This window comes from Heterodontus francisci, chromosome 6 (assembly GCF_036365525.1).
Source record: "Heterodontus francisci isolate sHetFra1 chromosome 6, sHetFra1.hap1, whole genome shotgun sequence".
NCBI classification, from domain to species: domain Eukaryota; kingdom Metazoa; phylum Chordata; class Chondrichthyes; order Heterodontiformes; family Heterodontidae; genus Heterodontus; species Heterodontus francisci.
In genome coordinates this window covers 31340664-31356818 of record NC_090376.1, presented here as the reverse complement: position 1 = coordinate 31356818, position 16155 = coordinate 31340664, and the positions used below count along the sequence as shown (strand labels likewise).

General features: G+C 42.0%; 2 protein-coding genes across 9 annotated transcripts in view; one reads left to right on the top strand and one right to left on the bottom strand.

Moving 5' to 3' along the window:
• The window catches only part of slc25a15a (solute carrier family 25 member 15a), a 37234-nt gene that overhangs the window by 11507 nt on the left and 9572 nt on the right, over positions 1–16155 (top strand). For all 4 annotated transcript variants that reach the window (XM_068033433.1, XM_068033432.1, XM_068033434.1 and 1 more), the window contains exons 2-5: positions 2714–2836; positions 5859–6117; positions 11754–11894; positions 15052–15224. In XM_068033433.1, coding sequence (XP_067889534.1) covers positions 2767–2836; positions 5859–6117; positions 11754–11894; positions 15052–15224 — 643 coding nt within the window. In that variant the 5' untranslated portion in view covers positions 2714–2766. The remainder of the gene's footprint in view (positions 1–2713; positions 2837–5858; positions 6118–11753; positions 11895–15051; positions 15225–16155) is intronic.
• tpte (transmembrane phosphatase with tensin homology) overlaps positions 14257–16155 on the bottom strand; it is a 104686-nt gene continuing 102787 nt past the window's right edge. For 3 of the 5 annotated variants that reach the window (XM_068033426.1, XM_068033427.1, XM_068033431.1), the window contains one exon: positions 14260–16030. The gene's annotated coding sequence lies outside the window, so the exon portion shown is untranslated. Of the gene's footprint in view, positions 16031–16155 lie in introns of all 5 variants that reach the window. The other 2 variants (XM_068033429.1, XM_068033430.1) reach the window with 2 other exon arrangements.

Below are 16155 nucleotides of genomic sequence, written 5' to 3'. Positions count from 1 at the left end.
ATTACATTGGGATAAGGCTAGAATAATAGAAATTATAGCACAGGAAGGGATTTTTTGCCATTGTACCTATGCTATCTTCTCATCTATTTTTCAGATTTTTGGTCATAGTGGTGTCAGAATTTCATACAACTCATAAGCTCATGCTTCCCTCTTTCTGTTGAGCATATTACCAGTCAGCTGGAGAAAGTTCCAGTATGTAGCTGTCTATAATTCGAACTAAAAATGGTTGTAGATGTTGGAGGCCAATCATTCTCCACCTCAGGGCATCACTGCAGGAGTTCCTTAAAGTAGTGTCCTAGGCCCAGCCATCTTTAGCTGCTTCATTAGTGACCATCCTCCCTTCCCATTCCAATCATAAGGTTGGAAGTGGGGATGTTCACTGATGATTGCAGTGTTCAGTACCATTCGAGACTCTTCTCATACTGAAGCAGTGTTTGCCAGCGTGTGACAAGACCTGGACAACATTAAGGCTTGGGCTCATAAGTGGCAAGTAGCATTCATGCTGCACAAGTGCCAGGCAATGACCATCTCCAACAAGAGAAAATCTAACCATCTTCCCTTGATGTTCAACGGTATTAATATTGCTGAATCCCCATCAACATCCTGGGGGTTACCGTTGACCAGAAACTTAATTGGACAGCCATATAAATATTGTGGCTGCAAGAGCAGGTCAGAGGCTCGGAATTTTACAAGTAACTCACCTGACTCTTCAAAGCCTGTCCACCATCTACAAGGCACAAGTCGGGAGTGTGATGGAATACTCTCCACTTACCTGGACAAGTGCAGCTCCAAAACACTCAAGAAACATGACACCATCCAGGACAAAGCAGCCTGCTTGAACGGCACCCCATCCAACACCTTTAAACATTCAGTCCCTCCACCATTGTTATACAGTGGCAGCAGTATGTACGAACTATAAGATGCAACTCACCAAGCCTCCTTCAACAGCACCTTCAAAACCCATGATGACACGTAGAAGGACAAGGGCACCAGATGCATGGGAACACCACCACCTGAAAACTCCCCTCCAAATCAGACGCCATCCTGAGTTGGCACTATATTTCCATTCTTTCGCTGTTGCTGGGTCAAAAACCTGCGATTTCCTACCTGACAGCACCTTGGGTGTGCCTACACCATATGAACTGCAGTGGTTCAAGAAGACTGCTCACCACTACCTTCTCGAGCAATTGGGGATGGGCAACAAATGTTGGCTTTGCCAGTGACACTCCCATCCATGCAAGAATTTTTAAAAACTCCCAACTCTTTATATCTAATGTACTCATCCTGGTATTCTAGGTTTGCAGCAGCTGCTCAGAATCAGCTACACAAGTTAGTTGCAACCTTCCTGAGAAATCTGGCATGCCATTTGCTAGAACTGACCTGAATTATCCTTATTGTCTCTCCATATATCCACCACCTTGTAGAAATATTACTTGGGTGCAATTTACTACCAAGAATTCTTGGGTGGAATATATTAAAATTGACTAAAAAGTAGACCATCTTCAATAAATGTAAACTCCATCTCCTTTCTGGAATGGTGAATGCTAACTTCCATCCATATATCACGGGCTGCTGATGTAACATTAGTTCCCAGTACTTTATCTGCTTTTGTAAATATCTGAACATAGTTCCACAGAAAAACAGATCAAAGTCCTTTTTAGTGTAGTTTAAATTATAAATGTTAACATTTTTATTTAAAGAATGCACATCGCCGACAATATCCAAATTTTGAAAAATCAAATGGTTACAAAGTTTTAAAGGGAAACTTGGTTTATGTAGGAGTATGAATAAGTATGCATCCCAAGATAAATCCTGTATAACTTGTGCTTAAATATTACCTTTTAAAGGCTATATCATGGCACCCTCATTCATGTATTCAGTACAATGGGCACGAGGTGACATAGGCCAAGGGCAGTGCGTCTATTTCTTAACATTGTCGTCAACAGAATTGATCTGGTTCGACACCAGACGTGGGTTGCCACTGTGTATTTATTGCAGCAAATACTTGAAAGAAACTGAGAAAACAGCATGTGATAATGTAAATGCAGTAAGCCTGAATTTGTTATAAACTGTTTCTAAATTATACTGCCAACAAAACCAATTTTAATGGAAATGTTAACATGCTGAGTCATTCTCCTTCCCTGATACATTAATGAAACACGAACTCCAGTTAGGTGGATTTATCTTCCGCTTTGTATATAATGTAATAGCCTAGATGCCTCATATACCTTTGGAATTCTGGCCTTCACTTTTGTAAAGAACCCTGTATACATTGGATAATTGCCTTCAATTAACAATATTACATAATTTGCTACTCATCTTATAGTTACCACTTGCATTTAGTTCAGAAGGTGGAAATGATCACTAACTACCTTTTGCCAAGTTAGGCTCAAAACTTGTGAATGGACCATGGAAGTTTTGGCTTCCCATAAACTTGTATGTACCAAAGTAGCTGACAGAACTATGCCCTAACTCGCACATTTTATAGGCTTTACATTTTATTCAATAAATGTTTTTAGCTATACATGTTTTTGGTTCTGTGTTGGTGCTCAAAAATGTTCCTGTGATTGAAGGTTCGGTTGCACTGTTCCAGTGTCAATGAGACCTCTGAACAGGAAAGCAAACATGCTGTTAGTTTATTGTGCTATTACTTAAACAGATGTCCATGACTAGCCTAATGATCGTTTCAACTTTTAAATTTTTTTCCCCCTAGAACATCACCTTTTGGATTTATTAAGTAGGCCATTTGCTAAATCAAAGACCAACATGCCACTGGAAAAGAAAGCACTGCAGCCGGCAGTGCAAGGTGCTATTGATCTCGCTGCAGGGGCTACAGGTAATGTTTTGTCACTTTTTAAAGAAAAAACGCACACACAGATATGTTTTGTTTGTTACAACAGTGACTACACTTCAGTATTTCATTGACTGGGACAGCCTCTGCTTATGAAAGGTGCTTTATAAATGCAAGTCTGTCTTCTAGTTGAGATATAACTCATGTAACCTTCTGCTGGACGTTACCAATGTTGCACTTAAGAGGCACGTTTGCAATCATCCGTCTACTTTTCCTCTGCATTGTGGAGAATGGGGGATAGTGTCTGGTCTCTGCTTAACACCTCTCCACAGGAGCAAAGCATGTGAGGATCGTGGCCACAAACATTTGTTCTCTCACCCCAAGGCATTTTGTGCTGTGCTCAATTATGTACTGTTTTTACAGAAAGAAAATGTTTACTTTTTCTCTTGTTTTTTTCTGGGCTGGTGGTGCCAAACATGAGAGGTTGGATGAGGGTTGAGAGCACTGCATGCAATTACTTTTAATGTAAAATGTTTTCCCCTCTGCTTCCTTACACCAGCAAGGGGGTGGGGATCAAGCCAGTTGTGCATTGTCTGCAATATCTGCCGAAGTGCAACTGATTGGTTGTGGAAAGGTTAACAGCAGAGATTTGTCTGTTTTGCCCTACAGTTCCTTAACAGACCCCCAGTAGGTGCTTACTGTTGAGTGCAATGGTTTACAAGCTACAAAGTGTATTCTTGAAAGTTTGGCAGCGATAGAATTTCTTTCCTCCTGCAGTTTTCCTACCTCTTGACAATCTTCAGATTTTTAAAATCTAAGCATGGTATTACATAATCATCAGTATTCCTGACTTGCATAAATTTCTCCTTTTATTAGGTGCCTAGGAACCAGAGTAGATGGACAGCCCCTTGAGCCTGTTCTGCCATTCAATTAGGTCATGGTTGATCTGCATTTCAATTCCATCTACCTGTCATAGTCATACAGCGCAGAAACAGGCCCTTCCATCCACCGTGTCCATGCCGGCCCTCAAGCCTATCTATTCTAATCCCATTTTCCAGCACAGCCCGTAGCCTTGTATGCTATGGCGTTTCAAGTGCTCATCTAAATACTTAAATGTTGTGAGGGTTCCTGCGCCTCTCATCCCTTCAGGCAGTGTTCCAGATTCCAAGCACCCTCAAATCCCCTCTAAACTCCTACCCCTTAAAACTATGCCCCCTGCTTATTGACCCCTCCGCTAAGGGAAAAAGTTTCTTCCTATCTATGTCCCTCATAATTTTGTATCCCTCAATCAGGTCCCCCCTCAGCCTTCTCTGCTCTAAGGAAAACAACCCCAGCCTATCCAGTCTCTCTTCATAGCTGAAATGCTCCAGCCCAGGCAACATCCTGGTGAATCTCCTCTGCACCCTCACCAATGCAATCGCATCCTTCCTATAGTGTGGCGACCAGAACTGTACACAGTACTCCAGCTGTGGCCTAAGTAACGTTTTATACAGCTCCATCATAACCTCCCTGCTCTTATACTCTATGCCTTGGCTAATAAAGGCAAGTATCCCATATGCTTTCCTTAACCACCTTATCTACCTGTGCTGCTGCCTTCAGTGATCTATGGACAAGTACACCAAGGTCCCTCTGACCCTCTGTACTTCCTAGGGTCCTACCATCCATTGTATATTCCCTTGCTTTGTTGGTCCTCCCAAAATGCATCACCTCACACTTCTCAGGATTAAATTCCATTTGCCACTGCTCTGCCTATCTTAACAGCCCATCTATATCGTCCTGTAATCTAAAGCTTTCCTCCTCACTATTTACAACACCTCCAATTTTAGTGTCATCTGCAAACTTACTGATCATACCTCCTATATTCACATTGATGTACACTACAAACAGCAAGGGTCCCAGCACCGATCCCTTTGGTACACCACTGGTCACAGGCTTCCAGTCGCAAAAACAACCTTCAACCATCACCCTCTTCTTTGCTCCATATCCCTTTATACCTACACCTAAACCACAGCTGTTGCATAACTTCCTCACTTTTGTATTTCAACCACCTTGAGATAAAGGCCCACATTTGATTAGTCTCTTTGATTACTTTTTGTACCTGTGCACTTCTTTTCAGCCTTCTGGTATTATGCATAATTTAAAAAAAAAGAAAAGCACTATCTGGAAACTGAGCAGCTGTTCCACTTGCATTGTCACAGCCATGAGTAAGGGGCATCGATAGCACTACCTGACTTGCACAAGGAAGGTTGGGCACACCACTGTCCTCTGAAATGGATATTGTCACTGTGCCAGCACAGGTGTAGGCACACAAGTGATATTGGAGGGAAGCAAGTGGTTTGTGTGACATTTTCATCCTAACTATACACAACTCACTGCTCTGAGGGGGTGAACTCATGCCAGTAAGTGGACTGATTTCTGTGCACTGCAGTGCCACAATATGCATCAGTTTTAGAGGCATGTGATGGCTCCAGTTATACTGCAACTGGTAGAGTGTTGCTCCAACATCAGATTACCTGGAGATAGTGAGGAGAAACTGATATTGTATTTGGCAGTGTTATATAATCCTTTTGGAATAAATTCAGTACTAAATTCATGATAAAATTCCATAAACTATAAATCTAAGGTGACCCAAACTGGTCATTTTGACTTTTAGCAGTTAACTACCTGGATTTGGGCCAAATGCAATTTAATCATATGCTTTTTTCTCTCCTGCCATTATGACCCATGTTTGTGACCCCATATTAGTTAAGCAACCTGCTAAAAGCTTTCCATCCATTATTTTGGTGGGCTGGTGTCTGTAACTGAAGGCACAGCAACGAAAGAAGGGCCTGTTTGACCAGGAAAATGAATGAATGGAACAGTGTAACGATAGATTCCAAAAAATTGAGACAAAAGCAAAATACTGCGGCTGCTGGAAATCTGAAATAAAAACAGAAAATGCTGGAAATAACTCAGCAGGTCAGGCAGCATCTGTGGAGAGAGAAACCGAGTTAACGTTTCAAGTTGATGACCTTTCATCCAAAGTACTGAGGTTGTTTATTAAGTTTATGCACATTGTGATTTGCAGGTGGAATTGCTTGTGTTTATACGGGGCAACCATTTGATACTATAAAAGTGAAGATGCAGACCTTTTCTTACATGTACAAAAATGTGCTGGACTGTGCTGTAAAGACATATAAGGAACATGGCATTCGGGGATTCTACCAAGGCACTACTCCTGCCCTAATGGCTCATATATCAGAAAATGCTGTGCTGTTCCTGTCCTATGGTTTTTGCCAAAGAGTGGTGAGAAATCTGTCTGGATTGGACAGCAAAGCTGATCTCAGGTGATTGTTACTGAATTGATATTTGAATTCTGTTGCTTGCTGAGTAATATCTCCGTCTTGTGTTTAATGAATTGGTGCTGGAATTTGGAGTCACTTAAAACCCACACCAGACTCTAGCAAATCAGAAGAGAAAACTGATGCCTGAGAATGATTAAATAACGAATACATGGGAGTGATAAGCTGAGGTGATGTGGTCATCATCGTGTAGCTAGATATGGGTTTGATCCTGCTATTCAACTACGTTTCCAGTCTCGCCTTTTATCATTGTGATGAACCACCAAGAAGAGCCAGGTTCCTGCCCACCGAAAATCAAACTGGAGGGAAAGTAGTCATAGGAGTTCACTCACTGAAGGTGTTGAATGCAGTCCAAAGCAGACGGTTGGAGAGCAATTTGCCCTCGTCCTCTTCACTGAAAGAGATGTGCAGCCCTAGCAGATCAGAAGAATGGCATTGGAGGGTTACATGCCCTCAAGATTGAAATAAACCAAGCAAAGGTCCAGTTGAAGGTTTCAAATATTAACACAAGCAAAACTACAGTAATTTGTCATCTGAACCCAAAAATTTTATTAGTTGTGACAAAACTGTAGGGAAACTGGGCGGTGCAGTGGTTAGCACCGCAGTCTCACAGCTCCAGCGACCCAGGTTCAATTCTGGGTACTGCCTGTGTGGAGTTTGCAAGTTCTCCCTGTGTCTGTGTGGGTTTTCTCCGGGTGCTCCGGTTTCCTCCCACATGCCAAAGACTTGCAGGTTGATAGGTAAATTGGCCATTATAAATTGCCACTAGTATAGGTAGGTGGTAGGGAAATATAGGGACAGGTGGGGATGTTTGGTAGGAATATGGGATTAGTGTAGGATTAGTATAAATGGGTGGTTGATGGTCGGCACAGACTCGGTGGGCCGAAGGGCCTGTTTCAGTGCTGTATCTCTAAACTAAACTAAACTAAAGTTTTATTATATATGTACTGTGAATTTTGAGTTTTTCTGGTATTGGTGCTTATTTTATGCTCCCCAACATCAATTAGCAAATGCCAACTGCTCAAATACCCCTTGTCAGTGCAGGACGACGTTTACGCTAAAGAGCTGACAATTCTTGTGACCTGATCACTACAAACTCTAGCGCATGAAAACCGTACGTTAAAAATAATATGACTATACAAATCAGCATATATTAGCTGCAGAACCTGCTGCTAATGAACTACAATTAATTACTTAATAAACTTTCAATTGTAGTGTTTTTTCTCATGCATTCCTATGGACTCCTGTCTCTGACCTCTGCCACACATACTAGCATGAAAATTATAATTAAATACAACCATGGCATAAAATCAATAGTGATCACACTAGAAAGAGTACAGGAGATTTATGAGGATGTCGCCAGACTGGGAAAGTATAGCTATGAGAAAAGATTGGATAGTCATAAGATCATAAGAACTAGGAGCAGGAGTAGGCCGTCCGGCCCCTCGAGCCTGCTCCGCCATTCAATAAGATCATGGCTGATCTTTTCGTGGACTCAGATCCACTTACCCGCGCTCTCACCGTATCCCTTAATTCCTTTATTGTTCAAAAAGATATCTACTTTAGCTTTAAAAACGTTTACTGAAGAAGCGTCAACTACTTCACTGGGCAAGGAATTCCATAGATTAACAACCCTCTGGGTGAAGAAGTTCCTTCTTAATTCAGTCCTCAATCTGCTCCCTCTAATCTTGAGGCTATGCCCTCTTGTCCTAGCTTCACTTGCCAGTGGAAACATCCTCTCTACTTGTATCTTATCTATTCCCTTCATGATTTTATATGTTTCTATAAGATCCCCCCTCATTCTTCTGAATTCCAATGAATATAATCCCAATCTACTCTGTCTCTCCTCATAAGCCAACCCCCTCAACTCCGGAATCAACCTAGTGAACCACCTCTGCACCCTCTCCAGTGCCAGTATATCCTTTCTCAAGTAAGGAGACCAAAACTGCACACAGTACTCCAGGTGCAGCCTCACCAGTACCTTATACAGCTGCAACATAACCTCTCTGCTTTTAAACTCAATCCCTTTAGCAATGAAGGACAAAATTCCATTTGCCTTCCTAATTACTTGCTGTACCTGCAGACCAACCTTCTGCGATTCATGCACAAGGACACTCAGGTCCCTCTGCATAGCAGCATGCTGCAACTTTTTACCATTCAAGTAATAATCCTTTTTACTGTTACTCCTACCGAAATGAATGACTTCACATTTATTAACATTGTATTCCATCTGCCAGACCTTTGCCCACTCACTCAATGTATCTATGTTCCTCTGCAAAGTTTCACAGTCATCTGCACACTTTGCTCTGCCGCTCATCTTACTGTCATCTGCAAACTTTAACAACCTACACGTGGTCCCCAACTCCAAATCATCTATATAAATTGTAAATAATTGCGGTCCCAATACCGATCCCTGAGGCACACCACTAGTGACTGATTGCCAACCAGAATAGCACTCATTTATTCCCACTCTCTGCTTCCTGTTAGTCAATCAATCCTCTATCCATGCTAATACTTTACCCTTACCGCCATGCATCCTTATCTTATGCAGCAGCCTCTTGTGCGGCACCTTGTCGATGTCCTTTTGGAAATCTAGGTACACCACATCCACTGGGTCCCCATTGTCCACCTTGCTCGTAATGTCATCATAGAATTCCAAAAGATTTGTCAAGCATGACCTGCCCTTCATGAATCCATGCTGCATCTGCCCAACGGGACAATTTCTATCGAGATGCCCTGCTATTTCTTCCTTGATAACATACTCAAGCATCTTTCCCACTACAGAGGTTAAGCTAACCTGTCTATAATTCCCCATCTTTTGTCTACCTCCCTTTTTAAACAGTGGCGTCACATCTGCTGTTTTCCAATCTGCTGGGACTACCCCAGAGTCCAGTGAATTTTGGAAAATTACCGCCAGTGCACCTGCTATTTCTCCCGCCATCTCTTTTAGTACCCTGGGATGCATTCCATCAGGGCCAGGAGACTTATCAATCCTTAGCTCCATTAGCTTGCCCAACACTACCTCTTCCGTAATAATGATTGTTTCCAGGTCCTCACCTACGTTCGTCTCTTTGTCAATTACTGGCATGTTATTAATGTCCTCCACTGTGAAGACCGATACAAAATACTTGTTCAATGCCTCGGCCATTTCATCATATCCCATAACTAAATTCCCCTTCTCATCTTCTAAAGGACCAATGTTTACTTTAGCCACTCTTTTTCGTTTTATATATTTATAGAAACTTTTGCTATCTGTCTTTATATTCTGTGCTAGTTTTTTCTCATGTTCTATCTTACTTTTCTTTATAGCTCTTTTTGTGGCTTTCTGTTGACCTTTAAAGTTTTCCCAATCTTCTAGTTTCATGCTGTTTTTGGCCACTTTGTATGCCTTCTCTTCCAATTTGATAGCCTCCCTTATTTCCTTGGACACCCATGGCAGATTACCCCTTTTCTTCCAGTCCTTCCTTTTCACTGGAATATACTTTTGCTGAGCACTTTGAAAAATTGCTTTGAAAGTCCTCCACTGCTCGTCAACTGTCCCACCATAAAATCTTTGTTTCCAGTCTACTTTAGCCAAGTCCTCCCTCATTCTATTGTAGTCCCCCTTGTTCAAGCGCAGGACCCTGGTATTGGATTTTATCTTCACACTCTCCATCTGTATTCTAAATTCAACCATACTGGAGTTGTTTTCTTTGGAGCAGAGGAAGCTGAGGGGAGATTTAATTGAGGTGGATAAAATTTTATAAGGGGTCTAGGTAAAGTGGATAGGAAGAACCTATTTCCCATAACAGAGGGAACTGTAACCAGGGGGCATAGATTTAAAGTAATTGGTGGAAGGATTAGAGGGGAGTTGAGAGATTGTTTCACCCCGAGGTGGGGGTCTAGAACTGACTGTTTGAAACGGTGGCAGAGGCAGAAACCCTTATCGCACTTAAAAGGTACTGGGAGATGCACTTGAGATGCAGTAACCTACAAGGCTATGACCGAGAGCTGGAAAGTGGTTTTAGGCTGGATTGTTCTTTTTCAACCAACACAGACATGATGAGCCAAATGGCTGTAAATTTCTATGATGGAGGCCTCAATTACTCCCAGATATCCATTATTCTTGATCCTAATTTGTTGATGGTATACTTTTGTCCAACAGACATCTTTGCTATCAATATTTAAGTTCATGTATATTTTGACATGACAGAAAAATTATCTTTGCATTTAGTATTTGCCAAAATATTTATCAGGGAATTTGTGTAAAACATGCTATTATATAGTTAAGTCCCAATCAAGTAATAACTGCTAATAGTTTATAATTATTCAAAGAAAATACAGTTCCTTAGTACTGCTGACATTTTATATTTTTCTACTATCATGTTGAGCTGTTCATAGGAGTAATCCGTTAGTGAAGGTTTTCTGAAATAGTGATGGGGCAGGAATAGCGCCGCCGGCCAGCGTGCTGTTTTCGCATCGCTGTTCCTGCTGCTGACTATTTACCTCAGGAAAAGGAAAGGCGGACCCTGGAAACCTGCCCAATTTGGGAATGAGGCCGGTTAATCCAGTTAACGAGCTCCTTGTAAGCTCGTTAAGGGCCACTTTGGAGCAGGGACGGACCAGGTGTATGGAGGCAGCAACACATTGGGGAGCCTGTCATGGCTGCCCCATCAACTTAGTTGGGCCCATAAAAGGAGGCACAGCTGAGAGGAGCACTCAGCCTTAGGCACACAGGTGCCATCGGGTGCGCACAGGTTGCGGGGAGTCTGGTCTGTACACACTCGGGCAGTGCATGGAGTCGTGACCGTCCTGGAATCACGGTGGTATGAGAGGAGAGGGTTAGGCTTCCAGACATTATGGAGAGCTCTGCCGAGCACACGGAAGGCAGCAGCCAATTAAGGCAGTATGATTCTCAAATATTGGGTCTATTGGTAATGAGGATCAACAGAGTCCCCTCTCTGGCATTGTGACCCCGTTTTCTCCTGCAAGAACAAAAGAGAGAGAGATAAGGCACTACTGGCCTCTGAGCAATGCCAGCAGCTCACTGACATAGGAAGCTGCCATGTATCATTGCTGAATACCCAGAGGCCTGTGATCAGGTCTGGCGTTGCACTCGCCTTGCCAGCACGCACTTCATTGAACTTTCTGGCACTGGACCTATTTCCTACGGACCACACCTGCTGATGATCTCAGCCACCTGCTGCCATGCCAATTTCGTTTGGATGGGCGGCCTTTTTCTTCCACCCTCTGTAAAGAGGACCTTCCTCCTCTCCCTCACTGCCTCCAGTAGGACTTCGAAGTCAGCATCGGAGAATCGACGGGGCACCCTCTGCCTCTCTTCTTTAATTCCTGGAGCAGCCGTTCTTTCAGTCAAACGGCAGCCGCAATAATGGCTGCTATGATGTCTTTAAATTGGATTCGCACTTGCAGAGCCACACCGCCATCCCACACCTACGGCTGCTAATATGTAAAGTATGTAAACTGTACATGGTTGGCAAAGTTTGCATTCCAAAAGTGGGGGGCAGGGGGTAACATTTTCAAAATACAATGGGGTGTAAAAACACTGTAGCTCTGAACTTGTTCAACTGTTGAAGAATTTTCTGGCCATCCTTTCACTATTCGTACATCTGCCATTTCAGTGATATACAGAAAGCAGCTTCTGGCTCATTTGCATCAATATTCGCCTCATTGGCCATCTGCCCAACAGAACTGGTCAAATGTCGCCTCCAAGCAATGCATGAAATGAAATCTTCAGGAAAGCTAGCAAAAGGACATCCCAGGTACGTCCATTTTTAAAAAAATTATCCTATTTTTAAAAAGCTTAATTCATTCTTTTTAAAAAGTAGTCACATGAAGAGTCCTGTCTTTTATATCTAGATTAAAGTTTGACTACTTTTTATAAAAGTGTGCTGTACATTTCAAAAATCCATTATCGGAGCCTGTATCTCCACTTCCCACCCCCTCAAAGTGAGGAGTGGGGCAAATTTGTCCCAGTTTGCTTTATCATGCCACTATCTAGTGGATGGTGTAGCTTTGCAGTCTATAGTATACATATAAAACACAGCTTAGATTTACATACGAATTAGGAGCAGGGGTAGGCCACTCGGCCCCTCGAGTCTGCTCCACCATTCAATAAGTTCATGGCTGAACTGATTACTCCACACTTCCACCTACCCCCAATAACCTTCCGCCCCCCCCCTTTGCTTATCAAGAATCTATCCACCTCTGCCATAAAAATATTCAAAGATTCTGCTTCCACCGCCTTTTGAGGAAGAGTATTCCAAAGACGCACGACCCTCAGAGAAAACATTTCTCCTCAGCTCTGCCTTAAATGGGCGACCCCTTATTTTTAAACCGTGACCCCCTAGTTCTAGATTCTCCCACAAAGGGAAACATCCTTTCCGCATCCACCCTGTCAAGACCCCTCAGGATCTTGTATGTTTCAATCAAGTCGCCTCTTACTCTAATAAATTCCAACGGATACAAGCCTAGCCTGTCCAATCTTTCCTCATAAGACAGCCCGTCTATTCCAGGTATTAATCTAGTGAACCTTCTCCGAACTGCCACCAATGCATTTACATCCATCCTTAAATAAGGAGATCAATACTGTATACAGTACTCTAGATGCGGTCTCACCAATGCCCTGTATAGCTGAAGCATAACCCTCCTACTTTTGTATTCAATTCCCCTCGCGATAAACGATAACATTCTATTAGCTTTCCTAATTAAGTGCTGTACCTGCATACTAACCTTTTGCAATTCATGGACTAGGACACCCAGATCCCTCTGCATCTCCGAGCTGTGCAATCTCTCGCCATTTAGATAATATGCTTTTTTTTATTCATGTCTGAATGTGATTCCTACTGAGAGGGAGTTTCTGTCACAAATCATATCTAAATTTTGGGATGGGTGTGCTGTGTTGAGGCTGCAACATGATGTACCTTGGAGTGATCGGTTAGGTGTATGTGTCCATTATTCACCCAACAGTAAGCAGATGATTTCAGTGGCACTATCATATGAGCTGTGGTGTGTAGGTCAGGCTTCATAAAAGCATCAGAAAGATGGGGAAAATTAGCAAGTGTGTGCACCTTTAGTCTCCCCCCATTTCTATTGAGTGGCAGGAGAAGAACACTGGCAGAAGCTTGGGAGCAAGTTGCGTGCCTGCCCTATTGTTTGGGGATAGTGTACGATGTAACAAGATGATGTAGCAAGACATGGAGAGGGAGAGGAAAATAACTTACCAGAAATTATCAATGAGAAGAAGTAAGCTCCTTTCCAATATTTTCTCCATGGAGCAAGTGAGTGGATTTTTTTTCTCTCCTGCAGGCTGGGGGAAAGACACCAAGTGGAAACCTGACCCTTTTCCCACAGAGAGAAGTCCATTTGAATCATCTCATTCTGTTGCAAAGCAATGTTTGCAGATGATAACCTGCCTAAAGATTTAGCAGTAGAATGGTTTGTGATACAAAGAGACCTAAAGGGGTGGGAAGAGAGAAAAGTGCTTTTCTTTGTGCAAGCTCCTGTTGGGATTCTTGTGGTATTCAAATCTAAGTTGGGTTTATCCCTTCTATAAAGTCTTGTATTATTAAGTAACATGAACCCTGGCAAACAGTATAGGGATGACTTACCAAATGACGGTCCTGACCGGCAGGAAGCCATACATATCAGGAAATCAGAGGACGCTTGCTCGCAGCTTTCCACCCATTATTCTAAATGCCCCTTGCATGCCAGCAGTACACACCACTGCAAGCTAGTTGCAAGGCCAAATTAAAATGTTTCTGAATGAACTCTCCTGAATGCTCACATTAGTAAAACAATGCAACAAAGTTAGATTGTGGGTATTGATTTCCCCCCTGCCCATGAACAACTTAAACTGAAAGAGATTGGTGAGGACCTCTGCATGTATACTTGTGTACATGAATGTTGCACACCTATGCTGTGGTCCAAGGCTAACGTTATGAGTAGCTATCTTGCATTGCTGTCTGCTCATAGTGGAACTAATGACTCTGGACCATAGATTGAGTAGATAGTTTGCTTCAAAGATTAACAAATTTAGTAAGGGTGGTACATTTTTTTTGGACCATAACTAATTGTGTACATATCTGCTGTTTCTCCACAGGGACACTTATGGTTTAAAAACATTTCTTTGTGAAATATCCAACCGGAATACATGACATATGAATTATTTAATTAAACACCAAAGCTGTAAGAATTACTGTGACTACTATGCTTAGTGACACATTTTAAGGTTCCATTAGAAGTTGCAAATGGAAGAAACATTCACAAGTAAATTTATGATGTTGCTATAGTCAGTAGAGGAATGTTTACCCCTAGATCCTGTATAGAAGTCTGTACAGCATGGTTTTCTTTAAGTCGTTGCAGATTTTGATACGGCAATCGCACAAAGTACTGACTGGGAGCTGGGAGCCAGCCTATTAAAAATGCATGTAAACATGTTAATGTGGTAGCAATCTTGAAAGTCGGCACCTTTTCAAAGCTGTGATGTATTCACAGGGTTGCTATTACCGATCACTAATTTCATTAGAACAAGGAGTGTTAACTTTATATTATTTGGAACTTTTTGTCCGTGCTATTGATTTTTCCATCATGCTGAATCATGGGATGATGAAGTTGAGCTCTGATTCTTGGCCATCAGAGAAAGGTAACAAATGAAATGGTACTAGAGGGGAGGGTAGATATGGGGCTGTGTTAATCTTCCTTCTCAGAGCCTGCCTTAAGTGTTATTGTCTAGAGGTCTGGGAGCAAATTGTGTGCAGGTGGGGAATTAAACCACTTCTATTATGTATACATTTTGCTGTGTGATATTCTTCAATAAAACTGCATGTATGAATTCTTGCTGCAGGTGTTGGTAACAGCAAACTATCAACTGTATTCTGGATAGTAATTTCAATTTGTACATATTTTTCTCCTTTTTAGCACAGTTTGGGCAGTGATCAAAAATGTTTTGAAAACTGAAGGCCCTATTGGCATGTACCAAGGTCTGTCGAGCACTTTGATGAGGGAAATGCCTGGCTACTTTTTCTTCTTTGGTGGTTATGAACTCAGCCGCACCCTTTTTACTACTGGAGGCCAGTCCAAAGATGATCTGGGTAAATATCTGAAGCAAGTGGGAGGCAATGTTTATTACAAGAGAATAGAATTGCAAGCTAGAAACGGGTTAACCAAATGTTTGCTTGTTGGAATAGGAATTTCAAAGTGACCAATTCACAAAATTAGTCATTGTTCTGAAACCAAAAGGCTGAAATCAAAATTTTAACATGATACTTATAATATTGAGTATGGTGGTTCATAAAACTGAAAGGACGAGCATCATTCTTCTTTTGCATCCACTGTAGGATAAGTCTACCTTACCAATAATGAAAATTTCAAGGTGCATATCCTTTTTTTAAGGTTTTTTGAAATAGGTGGCTTCAGGTGGTCACAAATGTGACTAGGTTGCTGAGGCCATTTAAAGCTTACTGGATTTGACAGTTTGTGTCAGAGTCTCATTGACCCAGAAGTAGGCTAGTGCTAAAGATTGCTTTTTTAATTATTTAATCAAGGACCTTTTTTTGTGGGACTAATTTGGTTGATCACCAATTAGGGGGATACATATTCTTGCATTCTCTACAATAAACATTCTTGGATCAGGTACTGGTTTCAGAAGAGATGACCTTGTCTCAACATTTAGTGAGAGTGCACACTGCAATAGCCACCTCCCTGATGCATCCTCACAGTACAAACAGATTTCCATTTTCAGATGAGGCGTGTTCCAAAGTTGGTGGAATATTCCAACAGGAAGCTCCCATGTTTTTGTTCCAGGACTGTAGAGCCCAATATCCTTGGCAAGTGCTTCGTCTCTTAGAATTACCAGTTCCTGTATGTATTCCCTCCATTTCCACTCCTTTCCAGAATCCTGCAGAAAGTATAGGCAGATAAATCTCAAATATTCAAATAATAGATTTTAAGAGTCTAGAAAACCAAGCTTTTGAATGTTATGAAAATGTGCACGGTCTGACCTATCCACTACCTGACACCTTT